General features: G+C 39.1%; 1 protein-coding gene across 3 annotated transcripts in view; it reads right to left on the minus strand.

Moving 5' to 3' along the window:
• Positions 1-22,017, minus strand: part of plaa (phospholipase A2-activating protein) — a 40,676-nt gene that overhangs the window by 11,970 nt on the left and 6,689 nt on the right. The window contains exons 2-7 of one of the 3 annotated variants that reach the window (XM_060846743.1): positions 15,916-15,956; positions 10,482-10,582; positions 10,279-10,399; positions 8,430-8,597; positions 6,544-6,679; positions 4,288-4,457 (exon numbers count right to left, since the gene is read on the minus strand). In XM_060846743.1, the coding sequence (XP_060702726.1) occupies positions 4,288-4,457; positions 6,544-6,679; positions 8,430-8,597; positions 10,279-10,399; positions 10,482-10,582; positions 15,916-15,956 (737 nt within the window). Of the gene's footprint in view, positions 1-4,287; positions 4,458-6,543; positions 6,680-8,429; positions 8,598-10,278; positions 10,400-10,481; positions 10,583-15,915; positions 16,110-22,017 lie in introns of all 3 variants that reach the window. The other 2 variants (XM_060846729.1, XM_060846737.1) reach the window with 2 other exon arrangements.

Consider the following 22,017-nt stretch of genomic DNA (forward strand, 5'->3'; position numbering starts at 1 on the left):
GCATGGTGCACACTTATCAAACTCCAATATTAACTTTAGTAGTAATTAAGGTGATACTTTTTTTAATGAAACTGATGAAATTGAGCAATATATGCTTTTTTTAAATGAGTTTGGATTTTAACCTAGTGGCATATGGATTTGGTCTACTTATGTGAAGGCTAAAATAATTAATTAGGTCAGCCTTTTCGCTTTTGAACAATTAAGTGTCAGAGGTGATTGGAGGTCTGGATAATGGATGATCATTTATACAGGGCTTTACAACTGGAGAAAAGAAAAACATTAAACCATTCACTTAGCGGACCTAAATTAAGCAAGTTTTCTTTTAAAGAAAAGCAAAAGACATCTGAATTCAGTTCAAAGACAACCTGACTGAAGTCAGGTGTAAGAATAGTTTGTCCTAGAAAACAAGTTTGTTCAGACCAGCGGTAGGAATTAGTAACCTCAGTGTAAGGGCTATAATTTGTAAAAACTTCTAGACAACGGATATTTAGTTAGAACACTACAGATCATTAAAGGACTAAAGAAATCTAGGTTCTCAGTGGAGTGAATGGTCAGTGAAAACTCCTCGCAGATTAGAGGACTAGAAATAGAAAGGAGCGCAAGTAACACCGATTGTTTTGATAGGGAAGGAATTGTTTTTCTGAACTGCAAATAACTGTATAGTGATAGCGTTCAGATGCAGATGGAGCTTTGTTTTGTCTTGTGTTTGAAATCCTTTTCCATTGATATACATAGACAGCATGGTTTGTTTTATTTTAGGAACATAAGAATAGGAGTACACCATTCAGCTCATTAAGCTGGTTCTACTATTTAACACAATTGTGGCTGATCAACATTTCAATGTCTTTACATTCAAAGTAGTTTATAGGTTTCATTAAGATCACCTCTGACTGTGAAACACAATCTAGAGAACATTGGCCCAGTTTGCCCAATCTCTCTACTAAACACAGTCCTGCCATCCCAGAAACATGCCTGGTGAACCTTCATTTTAATTTCTCTATATAGTAAGATGACCAAATCAGCATACAATATGCTAGGAACTGTTTAACCAACCTCCTACACAATTGACATGAGCTTTACTGTATTCAAATCCTCTTGCAATAAAGGCTAATATTCCATTAGCCTTCCCAAGAGATTGCAGGACTTGTATATTAACCTTCAGTGATTTATTGACAAGAAAAACCAAATCTGCTGCACATCCACATATTCCAACTTCTTACCATTTAAGAAAAGCTCTGCACATCTGTTCCTTCAAACAAAGCAGATAACCTCACATTTTCCACCTGCTATGTTGTAGCCCACTTTCCAACTCCTCCTCAAATTATTTTACATTTCTTCACAACACACTTAGCTTTGTTTCGTCCACAAATTTGGACCCCATATCCAAATCATCGATATATATTGTGAACTAATACTGTCACAGCCAACGAACAGGAGAGCAGCTACGTATTCCTGCATTCTATTTTCTGCCAATTAGCCAATCCTTAATCCATGCCAGTATATCACGTTCTAATCATTTCACTAACCAAAATCTCATGTGAGAAGGGAACCTTATCAAAAGCCTTCTGAAAGACCCATTATACCGTATCCATCAATGCTACTAGATAAATTTTGTTAGTAACCTCCTGATAAAACTCCACAAGTTATTTATTTTTCATTCACACAGCTGTGCTGACTATTCCTAATCACATAATTATCCAATTGTCCATTTATCACCTTCTTCATAATAGATTCTAGTATTTTCCATACTACTGATGAAAAGCTAGCAAGTCCCAGTTTTCTCTCTTGCTACCTTCTTAAATAGAACGGCAATCTTTGCTAGCTTCCAATCTCCAGGAATTATTCCAGAAACTCTCACAGAATACAGGAGAACTAGCCATTTGGATACAGAACTGGCTCAAAGGTAGAAGACAGAGGGTGGTGGAGGAGGGTTGCTTTTCAGACTGGAGGCCTGTGACCAGTGGAGTGCCACAAGGATTGGTGCTGGGTCCTCTACTTTTCGTCATTTTACATAAATGATTTGGATTCGAGCATAAGAAGTACAATTAATAAGTCTGCAGATGACACCAAAATTGGTGGTGTAGTGGACAGCGAAGGAGGTTACCTCAGGTTACAACAGGATCTTAATCAGATGGGCCAATGGGCTGAGAAGTGATAGATGGAGTTTAATTCAGATAAATGTGAGGTGCTGTATTTTGGGAAAGCAAATCTTAGCAGGACTTATCCACTTAATGGTAAGATCCTAGAGAAGGTTGCTGAATAAGGAGACTTTGGAGTGCAGGTCCATAGCTCCTTGAAAGAAGAGTCGGAGGTAGATAGGATAGTGAAGGCAGCATTTGGTATGCTTTCTCTTATTGGTCAGAGTATTGAGTACAGGAGTTGGGACTTCATGTTATGGCTGTACAGGACATTGGTTAGGCCACTGTTGGAATATTGCATGCAATTCTGGTCTCCTTCCTATCGGAAAGATGTTGTGAAACTTGAAAGGGTTCAGAAAAGATTTACAAGGATGTTGCCAGGGTTGGAGGATTTGAGCTATAGGGAGAGGCTGAACATGCTGAGGCTGTTTTCCCTGGAGCATCAGAGGCTAAGGGGTGATCTTATAGATGTTTACAAAATTATGAGAGGCATGGATAAGATAAATAGACAAAGTCTTTTCCCTGGGGTTGGGGAGTCCAGAGGGCATAGGTTTAGGGTGAGAGGGGAAAGATATAAAAGAGACTTAAGGGGCAACTTTTTCACACAGAGGGTGGTACATGTATGGAACGAGCTGCCAGAGGTGGTGGTGGAGGCTGGTACAATTGCAACATTTAAAATGTATTTGGATGGGTACATGAATAGGAAGGGTTTGGAGGGATATGGACCGGGTGCTGGCAAGTGGGACTAGATTGGTTTGGGATATCTGGTCGGCATGGACGAGTTGAACCGAAGGGTCTGTTTCCATGCTGTACATCTCTATGACTCTATGAACTGGAGAATTTTGAATGATGAACACCAGTGCATTGGCTCATGATAGCTAGCCCCTTCAACCCTGTTGTAGGATATCACATTCTAGGGACTTTTCAAATTTCAGGCCCATTAATTTCCTTCAACTCCTCATTTTCCCTAATAAAGACAGGAAGTGCTGGAGAAATGCAGCAGGTCTAACAGAATCTGTGGAAACAGAAACAGAGTTAATGTTTTGAGTCCGAAATGACTTCCTCAGAGACCTTTTCTTCCTAAGTACTTGTGTCGCCACTCTGGCATATTCCTCAATGAAATAACAGATAACAAAGCTGCCATTTCACTGTCCCCCATTAAATTCTCCAAGTTATATTTTGAGATATGGGGGAAGAAGGAGACCAACAAAGCAAGTACCACTGTGCAGAGAAAGACTGCTTTTTGTTAATAAACAAGGAAGGAAGGAAACAGTAGTGATCAGTCTTTTGGAAAGTTAAGGAACAGCAAGTCAACAAGGTACGTGTTGCTGGTCAAAGTTTGATCTATAAGACTCAGGCTGATTAAATTGATTTATAAATGAGCACAAAGTTTTGATCTAGCATGGCAGGGAGAAGTGAACCTAGTTAGAGAGCCTGCATTAACTTTGGACTTGTCCTTGTAATGCTAAACTCTCGCCAGACACACAGTACACAATGGAAATGATTGTAAGACACATCTTAATTGCATCTTAACTGCCTTTTCTTCAGCTCAGTGCATTTGATGAATGCTAATCAATGTTTGATTTATATCTAATTTGTTACCATGAAAGCATCAACAAGAGAAATCTTGTCCTGCAGTTATTACCGTTCATCATTTGGGAAATACATCTTTTTATAAAGTCTATTCTGTACAAATACAGTAATGAACCTCAACACAATTCTTACAGGCAAAAGTCCTTATGTCAAAAACTGCTGAAAATTACGTTTTTTTTTAAAACACGGAGCCAGAGGCTACACTGTTTTGCATCAAGTTGTAAAATGTTGATATTTCATACCTCAAATGGTAAACAGGACTAAAATTATAAATTTGAGATATAACCTTTAATTGCAGTCTGCAAAGTCAATTACTATAATATTGCAAGATATATTATCAAGCAGCAGTATAGGATAAACATTTGCACCTTTAAATATTCCATACTTAAAACTAAGACATGCATTTCACAAAGTAATCTTTGCATTTTGTGAATAACAGTTTCAAGTTTTATTTGGTCAATGTCAATTGTTATAAATTATTTTTAATAATAATTTTACTGCTAAACTTATACTTTAGTGCTAAACAGTTATGTTAAAATGGAATAACATCACATACCAGGTTCATCAAGATGTTCCCTTCCTGGAAGCTCATTAATATTTATATCCCCCAAATCTCCAGTTTTAGGGTCAATAGTTGCACTGGACAACTCATTCTCAAAAGTTTGGATCTCCTCAGCAGTGGCAGTTCGCTCTTCAGCCTCAGTGAACACTCTTATTATGCCATCACTGTAGCATGAAGAAAACAACAGGTAATCAGAGGTCAAAACCCTGCTGGAAATGCACCTTTAATGTAGTAAATAACTGTGGTACATTTTGCAAGTGATACAAAGAGTAATATAAACATGACACTAACCTGGAGGATATTAGGGCAGAAGACTGAAGCAATATGTCTTAAAAAGAAGAAAGATAGTTTGCAGAGTAAAGTGACAAAAATCCTGAGCTTAGGCCTAACGGCTGAAAGTAAAAGCAAGGTAGAGGAAATGAGGAATACACAAGAAGCCAGAATGTGAAGAAGGTAGAGGCCTAACGGTTATAGGAAGTTATAAGGGGCAAGACCAGATTTTTTGAACACAAAAATGAGAATTTTAAAACTGAGGTATGGTTTAACTAAGAGTCAATGTAGACCAGCAAAGGCAGCAGTGATGGATGACTCAGTGCAAGTTTGGATAAAGACAGCAGAGTTTATCGAAATGAAATTGTCCAAATTTATCCAAAAGCAAGTTAAATGTAGCTCAATGATTGACAAAACTTTTCCCAGGATTTGCAATGACACTTTTAAGTCATTTGTACAAAAACCTACTTGTCTAGCATGATAGTTGGTTGGCAAAAATAAATTGCCACTAAAATTTTCAGATTAAAACATTATTTTTGAGAGACCAGTCAATATTTTTTAAAATACAAGTGCAAAGTCAAGCTCAGTTTCTGTAACAGGTACTTGGAAACCAAGCTGAAAAATGTGTTGCTGGAAAAGCGCAGCAGGTCAGGCAGCATCCAAGGAACAGGAAATTCGACGTTTCGGGCATAAGCCCTTCATCAGGAATGAGGAAAGTGTGTCCAGCAGGCTAAGATAAAAGGATTCCAAGGGATACTTTAGAAATTGTGCCTCTTTATACAGCCTTTGTTCCAAAGATGCTCTCTCTAAATGTCTTACAAATAAAGCGATGTTAAAAATACTCAAAATATTTAAAAATATGTATGGCGTGAAGTTCATCCATTGCTTCCTAAGTATCTGAAGTCATCAGCACTTTTCTTGGCTTCACTGTCTTTGCAGAATGATCTCAGTTCTCAATAAGTCTAAGTTTTAGTCTGAATGCAGTGAGTTGCCTTACTAGCATCATTGTATTAGAAAATTAAGAGGGTGTGATAGTCATCCCACGTGGCTTCTAGTGTATTATATCAGAATTCAAGTATAATGGTGATTTCTTTGTTAATCTATTTCACGGTATAAAATTCAAATCTTAATTACTTGGATACTTAGTCTCTTATAGGAATGGATTTTTTTGCAATGAACACAAACTATCAGTGATAACACAAAGTAGTGGTCTCTTAGACAGCATGGAGTGCAATATTTACAAGAAAATCAGAAAATAGCCAACATTTTGAGGGGAGGAGAGAAGAGAGAGAAACTAAGGAATACAAAGTGTGTTGATCAAGAAATGGGTGTGCAGAATCAGAAAAAAAATGGAACTTGGAAATACATCTTTGCTACTTTGGACAGCTTTGCTTTATGCCCAGAAATCTATTAGAATAGGAAATGGGCTAATTTAGGTATAATTGGTTCAGGTATGATTAATTTGAAATGCAGCTGGCATCAGCAAGGAAATAAAAGATCTTGGAATCATAAATCCATCACTGGTTATATGCAAAGAATAAGTACAGAATTTAAAAACGGTTCATACTGTAGAAGAAAATGATGGTGGTAGAAGCACAATGGCAATCTTAAAATGGTTTAAAGATTTTGGATTCAAATAATTATCGAAGAACTTTTGACAGGAAATAATGTTCAATTTAGCTCATTTCACTGCAACCATCTGGACATTCAAATAAGCTGAAAATGCCAACTCTGTACATCTGCTGTCTGAAGCAGCAACATCCTGAACTATTGTTTGCAATATAATCCAGCAGCAATAAAGACAATGGCTAAGGAGAGGGAGAGAGTTTGAAAGAATATCAACAAGATATTTCTTGGTCCCAAAACAAAGACCAAATTTGAATTTTTAATTTCAACATTCCAATGAATAGAACTTAGTCCTTCAAAGTTGTATAATAAAACTATAAACAATGAGATTCTGCAGCTGTACAGCAATTTTACCTTGATCCCACAACTATATCACCATTATCCAGTACACAGCAGGACCAGATGGATTGAGCTGGAAGCCTGATTGTTTGAGTGCATTCTCCACGCTTCCAAATCCTTAAGGATCGATCCTCACCAGTAGTAACAAAATCTGAAGGGAAGAAAGAAACCAATGCACAATGACAATTCAAGAAAAGTATCTGCAACAAGCTATCTTTAAAAACTAGGTTTTATACTGAAATGATTGAGCTGAAACAACAAGTCGACTATAAATCAGCAACTCTGAGGTCTTACTACAACCCTGTTCAGCTGTCACAGCACTTAGCTATTTTTATTCTCAGTTCCCCTTGCAATAAACAACAACATTCTATGTGCTTTCCTAATCACTTGTATCCAATTACAATTTTGTGATTCCTGTCTATCAGAATCCTGCAGTTTTTTTTCATTTAAATAATACTGTTTTGCTATTCTTCCTGAAACAACAACTCTTAAACATCTTCAGCACTGCATAAAATATGCTTAAATATATGAAGTTCCATACATTATATGCATTTCCATTTTTGTTTTAAAGCAGAAATACAATGTTGCTACATTAATGATGCCTTTGTATCAGCTTAAAATTAATGACGTTTAAATTGCTCTTAGTCATCCAACACACTTGCAATTCCACCTTTCGAGCTCCCCAGAAACAGAAGCAGCAGCCTGGTGCCATCTTGACATTGTTCTGGTGGGCAAAAGCACTTAATGGTCAGTGGCATGCAGCCACAGCCTATTAACATATGATGAGCTATTACAAAATATGACAAACAGAATACAGAGGAACCTCGATTATCCGAAGGACAGGGGCAGGGAGTACTCCATTCGGTTAATTAAATGCTGGATAATCGAATGCAGGATAACAGTTTAGCCAAGCATCGGGACCTTGCGATCTTGCCGGATAATACGATATTTGGATAATTAAATGCCAGATAATCGAAGTTCCTCTGTAAAAAGTTTGACTCGAAAAAGTGACACTTTAAGGTTATAGTCGTGTTAGGAAGTGTATATCATACATAAAGACTCATTCACAGTTGTTTTCAGTAAAAGTCCAATCAAACTAATTTACGGACACGTGCTGAAGAAAAATAGCTTTTCATACACTGCCAATTATGGTCAATTTTCTTTAACTAAGTAAAAAGGACTTTCGGTCAACCCTTCCAACAATTTCCAAACTAATCTACAAGCTGCCCCAAGAGCATAGCTACATCCCTACTCCTGAACTTTGCAGAAACTATTGGGGTCACAAGAATGGAAACATTTTTAATCTTCATAGCGTCAATACTGAACTGGTTTAAAATTGGAATTGAGTCAATAAATGGAAACGCCCTGTACCTAGAGTTAAATTACTTCTAGTTAACAGGACAAAACTATTGCACAGTTTTTACAAGGAAATGTGCATATGATTCATTTAGTCCTAAATTTGAGGAAGTCAATCATTATAACAGGATTTTACCAATAGAGTATCGCCAATACTTAGATGCTGCTTAAAGTAAACTTCCCTGGCTATACAGTATCAGGTTCTACTCCTGAAACTCTTTGCTTGTATGCTTTCTCTGATGGCATAAGACTCTCTCTCCCCAAATGTAACATTGGTTACATCACATACACATTCAAGTGCACACATCTGTACCCAAAGAACATTGTTAGTTTCAAAGCTATATTTGTAATTTTAGACTCAAGAATGGGTAAAATAAACAGCAAGATTCTTGGCACAACTTCAACTGGTCATATTTAGCATGGAGTTGGTAGCAACTTAAAATGTATACTCCATGAATACAAATACTTGCAGTCTGATCAGTTAAACTTAATTACCAGAAATGAGGGCTGCTATATAGTTACGTTTTCTTAGAAAAATAGCTTACCTTCTCCATTTGGGAAGACTGATAGACAATAAATATAATTTGTATGCCCATAATAAATGTGCAAACACTGCCCGGTGATTTGCCATCGACGAACAGTGGCATCATTGCTGCAAGACAGGAACTCTAATTCATTCAAAATGGCCAGTCCTCTAACACAGTCGTTATGACCTAAAAATGGTCAAAGTTAATATAAAATGACAACATTATTTATACATTTTTCAATTTTCACTCATTAAAGTCCAAAAATCTCTTTTTAAAAAAAAATGTGAACAAGGTGACAAAAATCAAAATTTAAAAAGTACAACCCCAAAATGTTTATTAAGTGTGAGTGCAGCATTCTTGTAAGTAATGGCACATAAATAAACGCTACAAAACCAGGACATTCGACCTAACTAGTCGATGGATGTTCCATTCAAGTATCCTGCCATCCGTTCATGGAATGATTTAATGTCAAATTTTCAAAAAGTCTTTTCGCTTCCAGTTGAGAGAAAAGCATTGCACATAATGTGTTAGGACTGCAATACACACACTTGCATCATGTCTAAGCTCAATTAACTTAGTGGAATTCTTGGCTGTATGACCCTGTATGACCCAAAGGTGCTGTGCATTTTCCTGTATCATCCTCAAATTTAAATTAAAGAGGATCCAAGTCTCTGATTTACGACATACAGTTATTGTCTTCAGCTTTTGTTGCCGAGGTATGCTTTTACTATCGCTAGCTTAAAAATGCTCTAAAAGACACTATTTTCAGTAGACAAGAAGTTATTTTAGCTGAAAAATGTGTTGCTGGAAAAGTGCAGCAGGTCAGGCAGCATCCAAGGAGCAGGAGAATCGACGTTTCGGGCATAAGCCCTTCTTCAGGAATGAGGAGGGTGTGCCAAGCAGGCTAAGATAAAAGGTAGGGAGGAGGGACTTGGGGGACGGGCGTTGGGAATGCGATAGGTGGAAGGAGGGTTATAGGCTGGAGAGGGGGTGGGGGTGGAGAGGTCGGGAAGAAGATTGCAGGTCAAGAAGGCGGTGCTGAGTCTGAGGGTTGGGACTGTGATAAGGTGGGGGGAGGGGAAATGAGGAAGCTGGAGAAATCTGCATTCATCCCTTGTGGTTGGAGAGTTCCTAGGCAGAAGATGAGGTGCTCTTCCTCCAGGTGTCGTGTTGCCATGGTCTGGCGACAGAGGAGGCCAAGGACCTGCATGTCCTTGGCGGAGTGGGAGGGGGAGTTAAAGTGTTCAGCCACAGGCGGTTGGGTTGGTTGGTGCGGGTGTCCCAGAGGTATTCTCTGAAACATTCCGCAAGTAGGCGGCCTGTCTCCCCAACGTAGAGGAGGCCACATCGGAAGGCCACGCCTCATCTTCCGCCTAGGAACCCTCCAACCACGAGGGATGAATGCAGATTTCTCAGTCCCAAGCCTCCGACTCAGCACCGCCTTCTTGACCTGCAATCTTCTTCGCAACCTCTCCGCCCCCATCCCCTCTCCGGCCTATCACCCTCACCTTAACCTCCTTCCACCTATCGCATTCCCAACGCCCCTCCCCAAAGTTCCTCCTCCCTACCTTTAATCTTAGCCTGCTTGGCACACCTTCCTCATTCCTGAAGGAGGACTTATGCCCGAAACGTCGATTCTCCTGCTCCTTGGATGCTGCCTGACCTGCTGCGCTTTTCCAGCAACACATTTTTCGGCTCTGATCTCCAGCATCTGCAGTCCTCACTTTCTCTAAGAAGTTATTTTAAACAACAGTGGATTATGCTACGAATTTACAAGAATTGAGAGACAATTAGTCACATTAACTTTATTTCACAGAATATGCAGGGAATTAAGAAGTGCACTTGTCCAAAGTAAACACGGGCATACCTGTAAAAGTCTGCTCACATCGGCCTGCTTTCCACATCTTAATTGTTTTGTCAGCAGATCCCGTCAGCATAAAACCTTGTTCAGGTAATATTTTTACTGCCCACACTGCTGCTGTATGACCCTAAAGCAAGAGACACTTCGAATGATTTCACAGCAAGAGGATACACATTTATTTAGTTTTAAGGACTGAAAATAAGATATACCTGTAATGTCATCAAACATTTCTCATTTAGCCAGACTTTCGAGGTTGTATCCCAAGAACCACTGAGTAATGTGCCAAATTTTCCAGCAGACAGACTACAGACTAAAAAGAAAAAAAATGCAAGAAACATCATTGTACAAAATCTGGACTCTCTGAAAGAAAACAAGAAAGAAGAAACAAGTGGAACTTAGTTTTATCTGAATTATCTGTACAAAGTACAATCACAGGTTTTAAAAATTGATTTGCATAGGCTCTAGATTCAGTCAACATTACCTGAATATCCACTATTTGCCAAGAATTCAATTCCATGCAACTCTACTATTCAGCTTCAAATCATTTAGTTTCAGGTTGGAACCAATGCAGTGGACATCAAAAATCCCAAATTTATTCTCCATAAAACACATTTTAAAAAAATACACAAAATCCTATTTACTTACGATGCAAAATTGCTTTATTTTGATTATGTAATCAATTAGGTTCTAAAAAGCAGTTGAAGTGGAGGAACTTTTGATTACCCAACAAATATAATTTGGCCCAATTTGACCCAAATCACAAGATTATTAGATTAGATTACTTACAGTGTGGAAACAGGCCCTTCGGCCCAACAAGTCCACACCGACCCGCCGAAACGCAACCCACCCATACCCCTACATTTACCCCTTTACCTAACACTACGGGCAATTTATCCTGGCCAATTCACCTAACCTGCACATCTTTGGACTGTGGGAGGAAACCGGAGCACCCGGAGGAAACCCACGCAGACACGGGGAGAACGTGCAAACTCCACACAGTCAGTCGCCTGAGTCGGAATATTCAAGTATTACTTCAGAACTTGAGCACATAAACTAGGTTGTCAATTCAATAAGGTAATGCTCAATTCTTTTTCTTAACAAGATAACTGTAAATGACCAGAGTATTACAGTTTTAAGTACCCCAATAGAGGGATCATATAAAGCTAATTAAAGGTAAATCTTTTCATAGAGCCTGGTTACACTATAGAAAGGACGTGATTGAACTGGCAGGGGTGCAGAGGACATTCACTAGGATGTTTCCTGGGTCGAAGCAGTTTAGCTATGAAGAGAGGCTGGACAGGTTCAGGTTGTTTTTTGTTAATGTCGGAGAAGGCCAAGGACAGACCTGATCGTGGTTTTTAAGGTTGTGAGGGACATGGATAAGGTGGATAGGAAGCAGCTGCTTCCCATATTTGAAGGGTACATAAAATTATGCTCCTTTTTAAGGTCAAGGGCAAAAAGGGATTGGAGAAAATGTTTTCCCACCCAGAAGGTGCTGGGAATCTGGGACACATTGTCTGGGAGGGTAATAGTGCTGGGAAACCTCTCAACATTCTAGAATGTGGACGAGCATTTAAAATGTTATAACTTGGGCAAAGTGCAGTAAAATGGGATGAGTACAGATGGGTGATGGGCTTTTTTGTCAGTGCAGACTCAATGAGTCAAAGGGCTTCTTCTGTACTGAATGGCTCTATTACTCTAAAAGCATTACTGGCAAGGCCAACCTTTGTTCCTTGTCCCGAATGGCCATTAAGGCAGTGGTAGTGAGCTGCATTCTTAAACCACTGCAGCCCATTTAGCATGGTTACGCTCTCAGTATTTAGGAAGGGACTTCCCAAATGTTGAGCTACTGAGAGTGATGGGAATTGCAATATAGTTGCAAATTAGGGTGGGCTGTGGGTCGGGGGCAAATTGCACATGCTGTGTTTTTATGCCCTTTTTTCTAGGTAGTGCAGGTCACTGGTTTGGAAAGGTGCTGTGGAAGTAACCTTGATGTGTTACTATACTGTAACTTGTGTATGGTACACACTACAACCACTGTGCGCTCCTGGTGGAGGGAGTGAATGTTGAAGGTGGTATGTAGAACTAGGGATTTGCATCTTTTCATTTATTTAAGAGGTGAATGTGCTCTGGCTAATATTTCCTCCAATGCCTAATTGTCCAAAGGGCAATTAAGAATCAACCATACTGATGTGGGTCTAGTGTCACACACTGACCAGAACAGACAATGGTAGATTTCCATCTATAAAGGACATTAGTGACCAGTAGTTTTTTTTTAAACAGCAATAAAGTGGTCACATGGTCACCATTAAAACAGCTTTTAATTCCAATTTTTTTTTTACTGATTTCAAATTTTATCATCTGCCATAGTAGGATTAAAAAGAGTGCCTCCAGAACATTGAGTTAATGGTAGTTGTCTTTTCCCTGGGATGGGGGATTTCAAGACAAGGGGGCACATTAAGGTGAGAGGAGAGAGACTTTAAAAAGACACAACTTTTTTTAAAAAAGAGCACGTGGAATGAATTTCCAAAGAAAGTGGTGGATATGGGTACAATTACAATGTTCAAAAGAGATCTGGATAGGTACATGAATAGGAAAGGTTTGCAGGGATATGGGCAGGCAGGCAGGTGGGACTAATTTAGGTTGGGATTATGTTCAGCATGGACTGGGTGGACCAAAAGGTCTGTTCTATGCTATATGACTCTCTGACACAGTAATCTATGCTAATAGAGTCACAATTTCAGTGATATTAGCTTGACAGCATAACCTCCTTGATTGTAACAAAATTTTTCTGGGTCGTTGGATATGCATTCGTCCAGGTAAGCTACGATAATCTGTTTTTATCATTATCATTTCTGATTTCCATCAATAGATTTTAATACTTCGGATTGTTCATGGGCTAAAGTGGTTTGAAAAAGGAAAAATGCTAACTTAAGATGGTAGCAAAGTTTCTTGACTGGACTGAGGCAGACTCATGAAACTATGAAGTCTGAACTAAAAAAAAATGTTATTAAAATGATTGAAAAGAGTCACTCAGATCTTTATTTCCTGTTTGATTTAAACTTTTTGGAAAATTTACACTATGGGATGAGAGTTGTCTGCAGAATATCCATCTTGGGAAAAAAAACAAATGAAGCTAGACATGGGAATACATAAATCAAAGAAACATTGCATCACCAAGAACTCAAAAATATCCATGAATTTTGTAACAACAGGACGCAATGAACCATGGTAGTGGCAAAGCATCTGATAAAAGCTTGAGAAGTGAGGCCCAGATAAAGGTCAGTTGGAACAGCAGTAGGTGTGATGTTCAACAAACCTTCAATGAATCCAGAGACAGAGTCCAGAGATGATGTCAGGATTCAAAAAATGAAATGGAGCAAGAGGAAACAGCTGACTGGATACATAAGGTTATGAGTATTTTATACTATATTTAATTGCTACAAGTTTGCAAGTTCTATTTTAGGTTTATAGTTTGTCAGGACGATAATGCAGAGGACTAGAGAAGAAAGCCTACATGGGAATAAATATTATCCGATTTTAAGGGTAATCTCAGGGTTTACTTTAAAGTAATAAGAAATGCAAGAAGAGCTCAAGGCCATGGTGTGCTCTTCCTGCTTTGTGGGAATTTGGGTATAGTTCTAGTGAGGACCGCAGATGCTGGAGATCAGAGTTAAAGAGAGTGTGGTGCTGGAAAAGCACAGCAGGTCAGGCAACATCCAAGAACAAGGAGAATCGACGTTTCAGGCATAAGCCCTTCATCAGGAATGAGCAATTCTGGCATTCCTGATGAAGGGCTTATGCCTGAAACGTTGATTCTCCTGCTCCTCGGATGCTGGCTAACCAGCTGTGCTTTTCCAGGACCACACTCCACAGTTCTAATGCCCAGGACCAAAATGTATGCAGGAAATGTCTCCAGCAAGCCCATGTTTTCAGAGCTGGAGCAACAGCTGAAGTCACTGTTGACAGCATTGTGGATAGTGGGTGATAGAGGATCACTCTGGAGGCTCAGACCCCACAGGCAAGGAGGAAACAGAGTATGACAACTAGGTAGGCAGGCAGTGCAGGACTTAGTCGTGCAAATAAACATAACTCAGTATCACACTCCTGACTTTTGCCTTGTAGACTATATTGTGTAACACAGTTAAAAAAAGTCACAACACCAGGTTATACTCCATCAGATTTATTTGGAGCTTTGTCCACCCAGATTCCAACACTGGCTGGTCCACATCTTGTTTGGACACACTAATTTTATGTGCAGTTTATAAGTATAATGGCAAGAGGAGTGAGGCACTTCATTTTTGGGACAAAAAATGGCCTGTATTATTCTCGATGTCACGTCATTACCTCTTTGCATTTGCATTCATTTCTCTACATATAAAACTACTTGCTCTTCTAATTCTTGCAGCATTGTGGTTACGTTGCTGAAATTTGAAAGTGCCCATCTTTTAATCATTCCCTGTCCACAGTGGACACAACCATAATAACTACTTTGACATCAATTTTATGTGGCTTGACTAAACATGCAGTTTCTTACAAACTTAATTTCATGCAAATGATAAATACCTTTTGTAAAGAAGAAATTGTAAAAGCAGATACATTTTACTGAATAGATCACAAATATGAGCAGCATCCTCATTGCTTATTAGTAGTACAGAGTCATACAGAACAAGATAATATTTAATAACTGGGGCAAAGTAAAACCAGAATAAATAATTTCAACCAAGTCTACAGAACAAAGCAGATAAAGGACAGAGAAATCAAAAACAGCCAGAGTTTCTCTTATCTATAATTTTCAACAGAAATCGTGCATGAACTGGAGGCAAAAGTTGAATCAGACTACTTTTTTTAAAATATAGATTCTTGTGTGCGATGTTGGCATTGCTGGCAAAGCAAGCATTGTTGCCCATCTCTTGTTACCCTTGAAATCTAGGCCATCTCAGAGGTCAGTTAAGAGTCAACCACCTTGGTTTTGGTCTGTAGTCACAATTAGGGTAGACTAGGAAACAGATTGCCTTCCCTAAACGGAATTAGTCAGTCCACCGTGTTTTACAACAACAGACAAGATTACCATTAGACTAGCTTGTAACTCCAGATTTTTATTGAATTCAAATCCTGTCAGTTGATGAAATTTGAACCTATGCTCCCAGAACATTAGCAAGGGTCTCGCAATTACTAGTTGATACAGCCTGAAAAAACTTGGGAGAAGGCATACTAAAAATACTAGGTCCAGTGAAACATAATAAGAACTTTCTGAAACAAAGGGAAAATACAGATGAAAATGAAAGCAAATCAGTACAAATTCTGTAATCATTTGTTTGATTTTTAAAAAAATGAGCTAAGAACCAATTAACCTCCAAAAACAAGTATGCTTTCAACTTGGTGTTATAACAACTCAATCTTCTAGCTTGTTATGCTGTTGAAGTTCATAAAATTTAAAGCAATTTTGAAAAGTTCAATAAGTCAAACTTATATCCCAATTATCTACAAACTTCCCTATCGTTATTGCAGCATGAGGGTGATTCATAAAACTATGACAAACAAATTCCTTTCCTATAAATATCTACATTTGCTGTGGACTTTAATGGATTACTGCAAACAAGCAATGGACACACTCTAAAATAATGTATAACAAATGCCTACCTGTATTTTTATGCCCCTTTAGAACGTACAATGGTGCCGGGCTATCCAATGTGAAAACACAAATGTTATGGTCATTTCCTCCAGTTACAATTAGTCCACGAGGATATGTGTCATTGGGAGCTATGATGCACACACAGGACACAAAATTTGAATGTCCATTCATACAATGCATCTGTGTAAAGCCCCTGTTTGGACTGAAATAGAAGCAATCCAGTTAAATTTTCAGACCAAATTGAGATAATGACTCAAACTGTAAACATTATTAGTATCTAATGATAAAAAAATTGCCCAACAAAAATTCTAATATATTCACAATGTAAGTTAAGGTACACTCTACTAGTTTGGACAGCAATTCTTAAAACAAGGTTAAAGTATTAACAAAAACAGAAGTTGTTTTTGTTTCTGATTGACAGCATCTGCAATTTTTTTGGTTTTTATGAGGTCATAGCATTATTTGAATAAGAGAAACAAACAGTATTAATAATTTTATGCATCCTGAGATCAAAAACAGAACCTAGGAAATGAAAATGGCTCCCATTATGGTCATTGAAAAGTGAATGATATTATTACTAGGTTGCACAGAGGATAGACAAAAAAAGACACACATAAAAGCCTATCCTAAAATGACCAACAAGGATTACATCTAACTGGCATCAAAATGTGTCAGATGATTTCTTACACTGAAAGAAGCCAGGCTGATTTACAGCTCTCTGATAATGAAGGTTAAAGTTAACCAAAGATCTTCATCTATTCTTCAGCTAAAATCAGCACATTAAGAACATATTAGCCACCTAATCTGAGATTAGAAGGTTAATTAATGTGTGAAGAGAATATACAGGAAAAGACAACCTACTCCAATTGTTAGAAGAATTGAGAACAAGAGGGCAAAAGTTAATTGGCAAAAGAACTAATGGAGACAGAAAATGTTTTCATTCCACTTATGGTTACTTGGAGATTGCAGTGAAGACAGGTTGAAATAAGGCATGCAACAGGGAATCTGATTATTATCTGAACAGGAGATGTGTGAAGAAGGTTGCTGAGCATCACTAGGTAATTTGTTCTTTCGGAGAATTGGCTAGGCATGACAGACTGAATGGCCTCCTCCTGTGATTCTGCGTGATGTTCTATTGGTTAACATCTTACATTTCTCATGCAAATAGCTTCAACATTTATTGTTCACTTCAATTGTAGACTTACAAGCTAAAGTGTAGAAAACCTTTTTGTGCAAGCCAAATCTCCAATATTCTGTATTCTACACAACCGTCCTTTAATTTATCACATTCAAAAGACAATTGAGATTGCCATTTTATCTGCTCAAAATTGTTTCCACAATCTTCCTGTCCAGGACAGCACACAACAATTAATTAACTATCAGAGAAAGTTATTGCAGGTGTTGGAATCCGTACTGAAAACAATCAATGCTAAAGATCACAGTGGGTCAGATAGCATCCATGCAGAGAGAACAAGCTAACATTTCAAGTCTAGATAACTCTTCAGAGCTGAAATGAAGTGTGGAGGGGACAGCAGTTATGCTATTGTTGGGGGGCAGGGATGGTGGGTTTTGTGGGTCTAAGGTACTAACAGAGAAAAGAGGTTGATATTTTAGACAGAGTGATCAGAATGCAAGAATGGCAGAACAATGGTGTTTCTTCTCCAAACTTAAAAAAGACAGGCCTAATGGGAGGGAGGAGGGGAAAGATGACATGATGACAGAATGTAACAAGCAAAAAGAAAAGGGAGAAACAGTTCACAATTTGAAGCTGTTGAATTCAAATTAAGTCCAGAAGGCTGTAAAGTGCCTAACCTGAAAATGTGATATTGGTGGATATTGCTGCAGTTTGCATCAGAACACTGCAGCATGCAGAGGAAAGATTTGTGGGCATGCGAGCAGGACATGCACCCTACATGCATCACCCTGCAAACTACAGCATAAATGCTGTCCCCTCCACACCTCACTTCAGCACTGATGAAGAATAATCTAGATTCAAAATGTTAGCTTGCTGTCTCTCCATGGATGCGGTCTGACCCGCTGTCATATCCAGCAATAGTTGCTTTCAATTCACTAACTATGATATGTTAGATGCCTTTAAGACTATGTCAAATTTTAATACCACCCATCAATGGTCAGTTAAGGAGATTGACAATTAGCATGCTCACTTTTTACATGAGAAATCATCAACACTTGAGAGAAGTCTTTGGAAAGTCCATCCATTTTTGCAAAAATAACAGTTCATATCTATACACCACCTTTCACGTTACAAAGTGTCATGACACTTAACTGGAGTAGTCATAGAATGCAAGGTTTAGAGAAAGCAGAATTCTTAAAAAGGACAGCTTTTTAAGCCAGTACAGTCTTCAATATACAAGAGAGGGGACAGGTCCTGGACTTTATTTTAGGAAGTAAAGCCAGACAAATATATATCAGTGGGGGATCAGTTTGCAGGCAGCAATCGTGACTCCATTAGATTCAAAATGTTTAGGAAAAGGGCCTGAAAGTTCTCAGGTTGATTTTAATAAGACCAGACATAATTTGGCCACATTGGATTTGGAGCAGATACTTTTAGATAAATTTGTCCCAGAACAGTGGGATGCATTCAAGAAGGAAATATGGACAGCATAGGACTGGACCATCAATTCCTATGAAGACTGAAGAGAGGGATATATGCGTTGGATTAGGAGAAAATGGGAGGCTAATGACAGATGCCAAAGGGCTCAAAATAGCAGACGCCACAGAGGAATACAGAATGTGACAAGACGGAATTTAAAAATTAGGAGAGCTCAAGGGAAATGAAAGGATACTGCAGGTAAAACAAAGGAAAACCACTGGTGAAGCGATAACAAGGGAAAGAGAAGTGTCGATTAAGGACCACAGTGGTAATTTGCGTGTGGGGCCAGAGGACATAGGTAGGGTTCTAAAAGAACAACTGTCGGTGTTAAGTAGTCAGAGAGACAATATGCATACAGAGATCAAGGAGATGGTCCATGATACAATTAAAGAAATTAGCATATTCAGAGGTTCTGAGTGTTCTGACACACTTGCCTCCCCCTAGTCCCTCCTCCCTACCTTTTATCTCAGCCTGCTTGGCTCTCTCTCTCTTATTCCTGATGAAGGGCTTATGCTCGAAACGTCGAATTCTCTATTCCTGAGATGCTGCCTGGCCTGCTGTGCTTTGACCAGCAACACATTTGCAGCTGTGATCTCCAGCATCTGCAGACCTCATTTTTTACTCCAAGTAAAAAAGTCACCAGGACCAGATGAAATGTAACCCAGGTTTAATAAAGGAAGGGAGGAAATAGCACAGGCAATGCAGAAATTTTCAATTCCTCTCTGGCCTCAGAACAGGTGCCAAAGGACTAGCCAATGTGGTACCAATATTCCAAGAAGTGAGCTAGAACTAGAAAGATGAACTAGAAAGCTACAATGATAGGGAGGTGCTAGTGTTGGACAGATTAAAAATCACACAACACCAGTTTATAGTCCAACAGGTTTATTTGGAAGTACTAGCTTTCTAAGCACTGCTCCTTCATCAGGGAGCTGGGGAGCAGGATAATAAGACACAGAATTTATAGCAAAAGATCACAGTATCATGCATGCAACTGATATGATACATTGAACAAACCTAGATTGCTGTTAAGTCTTTCATCTTTTAGAATGGGTTGCAGGCTTTGGTTCATTCTTCCATGGCAGACTTCAGGGTACACAATAACAAAGTGGCCAAGCAGAGGCTGATAGCCAAGTTCAGTACCCCTGAGGATGGCCTCAACCAGGACCTTGGGTTTATGTCACACTACAGGCGACTCCAATACACTATACACTCTCTCAAACACTCACACTCTTACATACACTCAGACTCACGGAGACCCTCTCTCATACATGCTCTCTTTCAGACACACACCCTCCCTGACAGACACACATGCACTCCTTCTCTCTCCCTCATATGCACACACCTACATACATGTCTATGGGGAGAATTTGCATTTGCAGAATTGTAGTTGCAGATACATTCTATTGTGTGCTTTTTGAACAAAATCTGCAGGCAGTCAATCCATGTAACATTTTATTAATTTCTACTTTGGAAATAGAACCAGTCTGACTCAAGACAGGGATACAGACTGACTCTAACATCACACCTTTAATGCATTGTCTGAGCTGTGATGTCAACTTAAATTATCTTAAAAATGTGATTTGAAAGAAGTTCTGTGATTTACATATTAATAAACCGTAACCTGCAACCCATTCTAAAAGATGACAGACTTAACAGCAATCTAGGTTTGTTCAATATATCATATCAGTTGCATGCATGACCCTGTGATCTTTTGCTATAAATTCTGTGTTTTATAATCCTGCACCACAGATACCCAATGAAGGGGCAGTGCTCCGAAAGTTAATACTTCCAAATAAACCTTTTGGACTATAAACTGGTGTTATGATTTTTATGTTGTGTGTCAGCGTGGACCGAAGGGTCTGATTCCATGCTGTAAGACTCTACACTCATGTTTAGAAGCAATTCTGAAGGACAGAATTAATTTGTATTTGGAGAGGCAAGGACCAATTAAGAACAGTCAGCATGGTTTTGTTCAGGGAGTTCACATCTGACCAACTTAGATGAGGGCAATGCTTTGATGTAGTCAACTTGGACTTCAGCCAGGCTTTTGATAGAGCTCCACATGAAGACTAATAGAGAAGGTAAGAGCCCACGGGATCCAAGGAAATTTGCCAAATTAGATCCATAATTGGGTGAGTGGCAGGAAGCAGAGGGTGATGGTTGTGGATGTTTTTTTCCAACTGGAAGTACATGTCCAATGGGATCCCACAAAGGTCTGTGTTGGGAGCCCTTGCTGTATGTGGTTTAGACTGGAATACAGGAAAATCGACCAGGAAGTTCAAAAATGATACCAAAAAAGGTGGGTAGTAAATAGTGAAGACAGCCATAGATAACAGAACATATCACTGGGCTGATCAGTGGAATGGAATTCAGTCTGGGTAATGTGAGGTGATGCACTTAAGCAGAGCTAACATGGCAATGGAATAAATAATGAACAGTAGAACCTTCGTCTACATGTTCACCAATCCCTCAGGTATCAGGAAAGGTTGTTAAAGTGCATAAGATAATATAAAGTATACTTGACTTTATTAGTCACGGCATTGAGTTTAAAAGCAGGGAGATTGTGCTGGAACTTTAAAGAACATTGGTTAGGCCACAGCTACAGTGTTGTGTGCAGTTCTGAAATTCACATTATAGGAAGGATAGCATTGAAGAGAGTGCAGATGAGATTCACCAGGATGTTGCTGGGGGTGGAGAGTTTCAGTGATTTATTTGACAGACTGGGGTTGTTTTCCTTACAGCACAGGAGACAGAGAGGGGACATAATTGAGATGCATTAAGTTTTGAGAGGCATAGGTAGAATAGACAGGAACACACTCTTCCCCTTGATGGAGGGATCAATGACCAAGGGGTATAGAGTTGAAAAAGGTGGTGCTGGAAAAACACAGCAGGCCTGGCAGTATCCGAGGAGCAGGAGAATCGGCGTTTCGGGCATAAGCCCTTCTTCAGGAAGGGGCATAGAGTCAAGGTAAGAAGGTTTAGAGGCAACATGAGGAAAAAGCTTTCGATCCAAAGGGCGACGGGAATTTGGAACTCACTGCCAGCAAGGGAGTACAGGCAGAAACCCTCATACCATTTAAGTAGTATTTCAATGTACACTTGTGGTGCTGAGGTATGCAAGGCTATGTGCTCAGTGCTGGATAATGGAGTTAGCATAGTCAGGTGGTTGGTTTTGACCAGAGCAGATGAGATGGGTCAAAGGGCCTTTGTCTATGACATCATAGCACAAACCATGGTGATACTTAAGGAGATATTAGATCAAGTGACCAAAAGCTTACTCAAAGATATACTTTTTAAAAGTAGTGTTTCAAAAGACAATTGCAAGCAGAGAGGCAGTGAGAATTGGAAGAGTTCAGAACTTAGAAAAATACAGCACAGTACAGGCCCTTCGGCCCTCGATGTTGTGCCGATCCTAGCCCACTTTCCTCCATATGCCTATCCAATGCCCGTTTAAATGCCCATAAAGCTTGAGAGTCCACCACTGTTACTGGCAGGG

The sequence above is a fragment of the Hemiscyllium ocellatum genome, chromosome 2 (genome assembly GCF_020745735.1).
Source record: "Hemiscyllium ocellatum isolate sHemOce1 chromosome 2, sHemOce1.pat.X.cur, whole genome shotgun sequence".
NCBI lineage: Eukaryota > Metazoa > Chordata > Chondrichthyes > Orectolobiformes > Hemiscylliidae > Hemiscyllium > Hemiscyllium ocellatum.